The 10,537-nt window shown below is 44.2% G+C and overlaps 2 protein-coding genes across 2 annotated transcripts; one reads left to right on the top strand and one right to left on the bottom strand.

The window, feature by feature from the left end:
- Positions 1 to 1,896: 1,896 nt before the first annotated feature.
- Positions 1,897 to 5,749, bottom strand: LOC105698588 (DNA replication licensing factor Mcm6). The gene is made up of 11 exons (XM_012422965.1): positions 5,582 to 5,749; positions 5,301 to 5,444; positions 4,941 to 5,205; positions 4,653 to 4,855; positions 4,388 to 4,586; positions 3,699 to 4,229; positions 3,305 to 3,610; positions 2,886 to 3,222; positions 2,674 to 2,805; positions 2,346 to 2,485; positions 1,897 to 2,195 (listed from the first exon to the last, which is right to left on the bottom strand). The coding sequence occupies exons 1-11, from the start codon at positions 5,665 to 5,667 to the stop codon at positions 2,082 to 2,084; spliced, it is 2,457 nt and encodes an 818-aa protein (XP_012278388.1). The 5' UTR covers positions 5,668 to 5,749; the 3' UTR covers positions 1,897 to 2,081.
- Positions 5,750 to 7,981: 2,232 nt separating this feature from the next.
- LOC105698578 (uncharacterized protein F54H12.2-like) lies at positions 7,982 to 8,662 on the top strand. The gene has a single exon (XM_023434078.1). It carries the CDS (start codon positions 7,982 to 7,984, stop codon positions 8,660 to 8,662), a length of 681 nt encoding a protein of 226 aa, XP_023289846.1.
- The last annotated feature ends 1,875 nt before the right edge of the window (positions 8,663 to 10,537 follow it).

Raw genomic sequence — 10,537 nt, 5'->3', positions numbered from 1 at the left:
TCACGGTAGTCGACATTTTCTTATACCAAAAATCTTTTTATGCTCTGAGATCAATATGCTTTTGAAAACAACATATGAAGTACAGAGTTTAAGACATAATATCGTATAGATACAAATTTATTGCGCTCAGGTTTTCTTTAAATGTTGATTAGTATGTTGTCTAAGGGTAAGATATGAATGGTTTTTTAAATGAAAAGGAATATCTACCACAATGTCTTCTTTGAATTTTTAATTTCTACGTCAACAATTATCGGACTACTGTACGCAAAATAACATTTGCGGATTTTTATAAATACACTACTAACTAAAAATAAGACGATTGTAATAAAATGTTAATAGAAAGACATTGCAACCCCGCTAATCTCCGGTTCGGCCTGCTCGTTCGCATGGGCGGCCAACTTTCTTCCTGGTTATGCGATCAAACCTGGGCCGTCAAAATAAGACCGGGGAACCGGGTTTTCCTCCAAATTTTTGGGCGTCAGACACGCCGACGTGCCAACTGTCCCGATGCGGCATTCAGTCCGTACCCAGGGACTTTCACCTACCCGGTTTAGCTTCTCTTCGACCCCGAACTCGTAACTCGGATTTCTCAATCCGCACTCGGCTAGCAGGGTAACGCTTATTGCGACCGCGAAGAGTGGCGGGGTTCTTTTCTTTATACCGGAACAGGAGGGAGCAAGAAACTCGAAGACTGACAGACAAGTTAGGAAGCATATATTGTAACACGATTCGGTTCTTTACAAAATAATAAAGAAGAATATTACATAGTTAAGAATTCAGAAGTCTCCATAGAAACCCAGAAGGATACGGACGTTCGATGCTCGATAAATGGTATGTTAGCCAACGGATGGCGGCGCTGTAATCATCACTCGATCTCTCTTAATCTTCTTCTTGAAGACCCCCACTCTTGTACAGCGAGTAGAAAATGGATTAACACTAATCAACCCGATTACCTCGGAATAAGTAACGCATTAAGTATCTTGCGCGCACATGGATTACATAAATTAAATTGTGACAATAAATTCTCGTCTTATGCATGAAAACTCGAGGCATGTTTCGAGGAAGAAAGAGGGGCGCCACCAGCCTCGTAAAATGCGGCAATTATTGTTCCAACATAGGAATTGCTTCTATTATGCAAACGGAACATGTCCTGAGATTATTAGACGTCGAGTTATGATGCAACGGTCTCTTAACGTTCGTTTAAAAAGAAAGATCTGTGCACTTGGTGCAAGGATGCGATTATTAGGCACTTGGAAGGCGATGCACTTTGGAAGAGATTTGCGAATCAGTGTCGAGTTACCTTTAGCATGTTTCAAACTGGTCGGATAACTAACGCGTTTGTTTACATTATGTCGTGGGATAATTACCATACGTCTAATTAAACGAGACTACATAACCAGGGTCGGCTTTGAATTAACAGGAGCTCCGGGTTAGATCATCCCTGAGGACGCATTCCTCAGTTTGGTTTAAAAGACGCGTTTCATCCGTAGTTATTAAATTGATAAAATGCGCCTTTTAATATTAAAGATAAATACATAACATAGCGTCTACGTGTGTTTGAAAGCATGTTCGTGTATATCGAAAGAGGTCTTTTAGCCACAATTATTAAATGATTAAAATATCTCTTAATGTTTAAACAAAAATAATATACCGTTTACGTGTAATTGAAAATATTTTCATAGATATTAAAAGACGTTTTTCATCCGTAGTCTTTAAATGGATAAAAAAAACATCTTTTAATATTAAGCAAAATAACTCAACATACTCTATGTGTCTAAAAATATGCCTGTAGATTTTTTGTCGTCAGTGACAGTGTTCGCAACATCATTTATCATGGACTGGGATGGATAAAGAAGGTTCTACCTATCGATAAAAGTTTAGATTGGCATTACAATCTCCACTTTAAAAACCGTCTTACAAAAAAAGTGGTTTATTAAAAAATGCAAAAGTTCTCTGGAAGGCACTGGAAGTATCGAGTCACTCATTGCTAGACAAGTCGCGTACAAGTTTGAACTAACGACTTAAAGCCGAACTGGATAAAATTACGAATTAAATGAAAATGTACAAAAATATTGAACTTTTTAGACATCAATAACATAATTGGGGTGCACCACCAGTAAATGGTCTTCGTTTACTTCGCTGGAGTCATCCTTGTCTTTGAAGTCTGCCAGTGTCAGTGGAATCAGCACTTGGTCCTTTAAAATAAATAGTAACGGGGTAACCGTTAAACTTATTCTACTAACACTTGTTAATAGAAATTTACATGATATAGAAACCGTTAACGGACTGAACAATACCGAACAGCATTTAAAGTTAATTATTTTGACACGTTAATAGCAACTTACATGGTATATAAGTCGTTCTACAATTTTCTCCACCAATGCTTTCCGGTCCAGCAATTCCTCCTCCGAATCGATCTGATCTTGCACTTGATCGAGATACCAAGCCACCAATTCAGACTTCCTAATTCCTTCTTTACCTTCCCCTAAAATAAAATCAATCACACTTTACACCCAAAGGATATTGACATAAACAGAAAGTTGACCACTAGGCATCTTATATTAATCATATTAATATATTATAAGCTAAGCTATTTACGCTAAGAATGTATTCCCTTCCCTGTGAATTAATTAACCCTGATCATAATCAATGTTGATAATAAATATTAAATACCTTCGGTTTCAAACCGGCTTTCCTGGTTTCTCATATACAACACCAACATATTTGAAAGATTTCTATATTCATCGAACGACATTGTAAGTTTCTTCTTGGGTGGCTCAGCGACGGAACGTTCCCCAGCAGCAGCTGTCGTACGTAATAATAAAAAATAATCCACGTTATCGACACATAAGTAGGTATAAAATAACAATAGAAATGTTCATTACAAGCTGGAGTAGACTCAGGGGTGGTGGCATCCATTGCATCGAAAGCAGCCATGAGAGGAGGTGGCTCATCGAGGTCCATCCCCATATTTCCTTCCGTTTCCTCATCGAGATCAATATCCGGTTGTTCCACTCTGACTATACTTTTGCTCAACAGTCTTCTAGCCTCTTTTACATGCTTCACCGTAACTTCATCAACACATTCCAACTTGGCCAAAGCTTCTGCTAACCTCACAAGGCTTTCCAGTTGTCGAACAGTGACTCTCCATGTTTTTCCTGCACCGGCGCCTTCTCTTTGTCGTAGGGATGTATAACTCTCCACCAAAATTTCAGCAGCAGCCTAAAAATACAAAAAAAATTCGATTACATCCTTCGTATGTTCAATCTATATAAATCTATAAAAAATTTAACGTATCACTCACTGGATTTATAACTGGCTTAAAATGCTTCGCAAAATTAATGTACTTCAGGATCTCCGTCTGAGTGTAGATCGTCTCAATGTTGATCATATTGTTGCAGTGAAGGTCTACGATCTTCTTAGCTATCGCATTGTCTATTACTTCATTACACTCGTCCACCAGAATAAAAAACAAATCAAATCTCGACATAATCGGAGCCGTTAAGAGGATATTTTGTTGCAAAGACTTAGATCTGTCGTATCGACCACCTATGGGGTTCGCTGCAGCCAATATTGAAGTCCTAGCATTTAAAGTTGCCCTTACACCAGCCTGCGTAAATAAATTTAACCTATAAATCAAGTTACTCTGTTTCACTATAATCTCACTACATCACTTCATATCAGTAGAAGTAATTTACTTTAGCAATGGAAATAGTTTGTTGTTCCATAGCTTCGTGAATCGCAACCTGATCTCTTGGGTCCATTTTATCAAACTCATCGATGCAGCAAATCCCATTATCGGCCAACATCAGCGCACCGGCTTCGATAACAAAGTCCGAAGATTCCTCGTCCCTGACAACGGCAGCTGTCAAACCAGCAGCACTGGAAGCTTTCCCAGAAGTATAAACAGCCCTGGGAGAAAGATCGGCAACCAGTTTCAACATTTGAGACTTCGCCGTGCTGGGATCACCAACGATGCAGCAGTTTATGTCCCCCCTGAGTGTCGTTCCTTCCATAGTGGTCTTTGGCACTCCACCAAACAACATCAGTAGAATGCCTTTCTTTACTTCTTCGTTCCCATGAACAGCGGAAAACAGACTTGAGACCAAGTTCTGGTACAAGTTTTTATCTCTGCTCATCTCGTAGATCTTGTTCCACTCTGCCTCCGTCATTCGTTTCTTCATTATCTCTTGAGAGATCTCATCCATTGTCACTTCCGTTCCACCGAACTGAAAATTTGGATGTGATTATTTACATAAGCTTAAATAGGTTCATACATTACACGTCGTACAAAATATAGGGAATTATAGAAATTCGCGTTACAGAGTTTATGGTACATCAGATAAAGAAATCAAGGCTATTAAATAAAGAATCTATGAATTCTTACTCGCAAACTAGTAGCCGTGACACTGCAAGCTAGGAACGCCATCTTATAATGCAACTCTCTGACTGAAAGTGCTTTCAAACCTTTGACACCTTCACCCTGCTCACCGGCTTTATGCCGGGAACCAGACTCAGCCTTTGCAGCACTCGTTGCCAAAACTCCAACATCTGGCACCACTATTAGTGTTCCAGTAAAGTCATACCTGTAAGTACTCATCATTAAGATTAAAAACTCATATTTTACGATGAATACAAATATAAAATGTCACCTGTCACCGGCCTGAACTATATCGACAGTCTCCGCTCTCAGGATAACTTGAACAGAGCGAGGAATACATCCTCTTGGCAGCTCGGCTTGTGTTTCCTGAATCCTGACTTTTTGAAAGTCAACGAACGTAGAGTTATCCACATCCAGCATAAATCTGCGCCTGTTACTGCATACAGGATTTTGACAAATGGCTGGATTCGTAAACTAAACCAAATTAATGATAACTTGAATCAATAAGCTCCGAATAAAATGACAATTTCAAAATTAAGTTATCCATCATATTGCTTACTTTAAATTGTTGCTCAACATTTTTTATCACTGCATTACAGTCTAAACAGAGAAAAGTACCGAGCACCAGTTCCGGATGAACCGGATGAGTCCTAACGACTTGACCAGATATTCGAATCAGAGTTCCAATTTTGGAGGTGGTAAGTTCTCTAACTTTGTGACGTGTAGGTACGTCGATAAGACTCACATAACACTCCTTGTCTTTCCGAACTCCCTCAATGTCCTTAATAAAATTGCAAATGGCTTGGCAGAGATACGGATACACTCTGAAAATATTCCAAAAGTTACAATATATATTTCAATAATAAATTTTGGATTAAAGTAAGATTATTAGCGATCGAAACTGCGACGATTACATTACCTATAATATTCTTCTATAATTGTGGTCGACAGAGCTTGATTATACTTCTCTATATCATCGAATGACACTTCCAACGTGCTTCGTTCAGGACTTACTAATTCTTTCACAGGCTCGTGGTACTTCGGCACTCCTTCTTCCTTATATCTAGGATAAAATATTAAATCATTTTAAACAAGACTGTTATTCCTTAAATAACAGACAACATCGAGTGGAAATATTGAAAAACATTCGAAACATGATAAGGCAACAAGTACCGCTATTTGTAGGTTACCGGTACTCACTCTTGAAGGAAGTCGTGAAATAACTTCTGACACTTCATTCCAACCTCATCTCTAACTTGTACAACGTTGCTTTCAGGAACAGCCATAATTAATTACAATTAAAACTGAAACATATAAACGAAACCAAACACGGTTCAAACAAATCAATTAACGCGGTAAACATTTATCGGTTTGGCGGGAAATGTACGTGCCATTGAATACCAGAGATGAGTTGGGACATTGCTCGCGGGCAAGGTCGCACGATCGAGTCCTATGCTGCCCTCTAGTGGTAGATGCAAACGTCTAACGCACTTGTCCCCAAAGGTGTTGCAACGAATTTCTGTTGGCGACTTGCGTACGAATCGGCGCCGTGCTGCCTCATAACAGAGTTCGGTCCATCTGTTTATTTTCAGCCGGACAGGGTAGAAAAAATGCATTTGGCAACGAGGAATAGAAATTCTGTATATTTTAGAGTACAACGCGGGTGCTCTCTTCTCATATCTTTGAGAACTTCCGATGTTCTCTTCCGGGTCTCTCTAGTAAGATTTCTCTAGTGCTTTGTTGTGCCGGAGATGTCTCAGGTTGCGTGCTCCCCGTGGCGGTCGCGGGAGCTGTCGGTAAAGCCGCCCTTTTTAGAGTTTGCGACGTCGCGCTGCGGACGCTGCGGGAAGCGGCGGCGTAACCGCCACATACGCGCGATGGCGTTGCCATCTAACGGACGGACGGACGAAGGAGGGAAGGAGGGAAGGAGGGAAGGAGGGAAGGAGGGAAGGAGGGAAGGAGGGAAGGAGGGAAGGAGGGAAGGAGGGAAGGAGGGAAGGAGGGAACGAGAGAACGAAGAAACGAAGGAACGAAGGAATGATTAAATAAATTATTATTGTGACGTTATTTTTAATGACATACTCCCAAACAGAATTCTGGCAATTAATGTTCCGACTCTTTGGCGAAGTCAAAAATAAATGATCGAAAAATATGGTCTCCGTATTGTATTCGCTCAACAGCAATAAAACTTTTGGGCGCCAGGCCCTCCAAAGGGCCAATCCGGGACCCGAACCGTACGGGCATAATCCGTCGGGGCTCGCACCAGCGTGCAGGAGCCCACGCACCAGCGATGAGCCTCCAAACCCACTGACGGATTTGCACCAGCGTAAGGCCCGAAGGGTCGGTCCCTCAACCAACGGAAGGTGAAAATGATCCTAAAGTCCTATACACGTAAAAATTGAGAAAAGACGTGAAAAGCAAACTAGACGCGGAATTAAATTAATGACCCATTTATTTGCAACTGAAAAGAATTGATTCTAACAATGTGACAAAATTGCCAAGGGCGGGCCCTCCCCTCTCCCCCTCTCCCTCTTAAAAATGCTCTGGTGATCGCGTAGTGTCCATAGTCATAGATACGTGCAGGGAACATCCGTGGACGGCTATAAATGCGGTCCCACTGGCTGCGGTAAAACGCATTTCGTGAAGATGTTCTTTCGTCACGTGAACGACATGACGGACGTACCGCCCGAGCGCGTTCTCTTCTACTATTCCGAGTGGCAGGATGCTTATCGCGAGTACGGCGACGGGGTGGAATTTCGCGAGGGTCTACCTCGCTCGAGCGACTACGCCGACGATCCTCGCTCGAAGCTCGTGATCATGGACGATCTGATGTGCGAGGCATCGAACAATGCGGTGATGGATCTCTTCACGAGAGGTAGCTATCACAACAACCTGAGCGTGATCTTCAGCACGCAAAATCTGTTTCATCAGGGCCACGGGCAACGCGACATCTCGCTGAACGCCAATTACATCGTCGTGTTCAAGAATCCGTGAGCTCGCGCGCAGATACGTCATCTGGCGCGCCAAGTGTGTCCGGAGAAGCCACGATTCCTGCAGGAGGCTTATCATGACGCCCCGTCGCTACCTCACGGTTATCTGTTGCTCGATCTGTAACAATCGACGCCCGATAATTGTTGTTTTCGCGCGTGTATCTTTCCCGACGAGGGGGAGTATCAGTACGCGTACGTTCCGCGCGCATCCCTGAAATAAAAACGAGAAATCGCCGAGACGACGCATCAGTCGCGTCATCGTGAAAACGTCGGCCCTATCAACAATCTTCTGCACTCCATGTTCAACCAGGTGGATGTATTCTTCAATCAGAAACTCGTGTCACCGCCTAATAACGCCTACGCGTACAGAGCGTACATCGAAAAATCGCATCTTACGAGCTCGCTGTGGTACGGCGATACAGCCGGTAAGATGAACTGCGTAGACGGAGATAACGAGGGTCACAAACGACGCTGCGCTTTGGCCGGCGTTGGGAAGCCTATCGATCTTATCGGCCATCTACACTGCGATGTCTTCAATCAAGATCGATTTTTGTGAAACGGTGTAGAGATACGTTTGCGTCTAGTGCGCAGCCGCGACTCGTTTTGTCTCATGGACCCGACGGACTCGTTTAAAGTACACATCCTAGAGGCGAGTCTGTTCGTGCGCCGAGTAAACGTAAACCCTGGAATACTGTTGTCTCACGAGCGCGCGCTGGCTAAAACCACGGCGAAGTATCCGCTCACGCGTGTAGAGGTGAAGGTCATGTCGATGCACTCTGGTTTGCACGGCGAGACACTGGACAACGCGATTCTCGGCCAATTGCCGAAACGAATCATTCTCGGTTTCGTGGATAACAGAGCCTTCAATGGCGATCGCAAACTCAATCCTTTCAATTTTGCGCACTACAACATCAATTATCTGTCTCTGTATGTGGACGGTATTCAGGTACCGTCAAAACCTCTACAGCCGGATTTCACCAAGAATCGTTTATACGTGGACGCGTACCACACGCTGTTTTCTGGTACCGGCAGGCATTTTCTCGATCAAGGTAATTGCATCGATCGGGAAAAATATCCCGATGGCTATTGCCTCTTTGCCTTTGATCTGACACCCGATCTCTCGGCCAATGAGAACTCCCATTGGAATCTCATCAGGCACGGCAGCGTAAGAATCGAGGTGCGATTCGAGAACGCTCTGTCGTCGACGGTAAATTGCATCATTTATGCTGAGTACGAGAATGTTCTGGAGATAGACGCATCGCGCCACGTTCTGGTAGATTTCAACGGCTAAGCAGAGTGAGAGAGGTGGGGAACACGGCACATTTTTTCATAAAGTCTACGCGGACATCGCAGTGGGTGGTCGCGTTCAGTCTCTCGAGCGACTTTGTTAACCATGAATCTAGTGATCGTCATCCAAGGTTTCCTCGACATCGAGGAACTCTTCATCCCGAAGGAGGTAGCCGTGGTAGCCGTGTATAGCGATTTTATCGCTCATTGGATCGTCGCGCCGCCCTACCCCTTCAACGATCTGCCGCCTCGCTCTCGCTCGCAGAACAATTGGCTGAGCAGACATCATCATGGGATAGAGTGGTTCGACGGTGATGTATCGGCCAAAAAGCTGTACGAAAATCTGCAGGCCATCACCCACCATACCGGCCGAATATTCGCGCGTGGGCGCGAGGAGGCTAATCTCCTGCGCAACATCATGAACCGGGAGATCGTCAATCTGGAGGAATCGGAGGAGTGCCCCTCATTAAAAAATCTTCCTCAAGTCGGCGATCAATGCGTATACCACGGTGTGCGCAAAGCAAACAAAAATTTTTCGTGTTCGCTAAATAACGCGAAGCGTATACGCGAGTGGTTGGTTCGCCAGAGGGATCCTCAGCAAACGGACTGTCATCCGAGTTGCGCCGTTTGCGGCACCACCTCCTCCACCACCACGATGTCGGCGGATACCGTCCTCCTCCAGGAGCACGAGCGGAAACCTACCGAACTAGGTAGCGAAGGGGTGGACGAGCCAGACGGCGACGGTGTCTGCGCCACTTCGTGAGCAACGAGGGCTCGTTATTATTGTTATTAAATTGAACGGAGGTAGGAGTACGAACTTCATTCGGAAACTATCCGTCCGGCGGTCAACAACGCTCAAACGAAAAAACGATTCCGCTGCGTACGCCCCCATCCATGAACAGCGTGGAGATTCGCGAGGCGCTGAGCGGACTACCCTCCAGGACTATCGGCGTGTATCCGGCCGACGAGATACCGAAGGTGTGGACCAAACCGGCATCTCTCGTGGTCAACACCGATGATCACACGAAACCCGGAACCCACTGGATCGCCATGCACGTCGGCAGAGATGGGCACGGATACTACTTCGACAGCTACGGGCTGCCGCCTATCGTACCCCAGCACTTGGAAAGACTCCGAAGAAATTCGCGATATTTCGATTTTAACAATAAGTTGCTTCAGAGCGAGACTTCCGATGTTTGCGGGCAATTCTGCGTGGTATTTCTGCATCTTATGTCTAGCGGTTGTAGCCTACATCGCTTTCAGCGTTTATTCACGCGGGATACTGTAAATAACGATAAGATAGCTCGCGAATATTATGCCGCGTACGTAGCTAGTCGAAAGGAGCGAAATAGCGGTTATGTTAATTGCGTTAGCCATCATCAATGTCGTCAGGGCTGCTGTTCTAAACGCAAACGATGGCAGGAAGTAAATAAATGTATTCCCGAAGTACCTCCGTTTATTCTGAATAAAATTGAAAAATGTATGTATAGTCGTAATCTGCTGTGTTATTTATTAAAAAAGGAATCCAACCTCTGTCGTTCCCGAATGCATTTCGCAGCTGCGTCGGAACGTTCTCAAGCTTATCCTCGCGCATAGAACGCGCCGTCAACGCGATTTTTTTTTTGGCTTTGCGCGCGTCACCTATGCAATTCAACCGAAACCGTGAGTATCGGTTAATCGCCGCTGCATCGAAACATCCGGAGAAGAAGAAGAAGAAAGAAGGGTACCGAACTCTTCTTCGTGGTCGTTTATCTCCGCAACTTTGCAATCTCGTTGAAACCCTACCACTGAATCGTCAGTTTTTTTTTAAATTCAACGTCGTTCTCGAGACGACTGTGGGTAAGCCGACACCTCGCGAGAAGGTCATTTTTGAATTCAT

This window comes from Orussus abietinus, unplaced genomic scaffold, assembly GCF_000612105.2.
Source record: "Orussus abietinus isolate OABI.00-Male unplaced genomic scaffold, Oabi_2.0 scaffold294, whole genome shotgun sequence".
Lineage (NCBI taxonomy): Eukaryota > Metazoa > Arthropoda > Insecta > Hymenoptera > Orussidae > Orussus > Orussus abietinus.
This window is presented reverse-complemented; position numbering and strand designations above follow the sequence as displayed.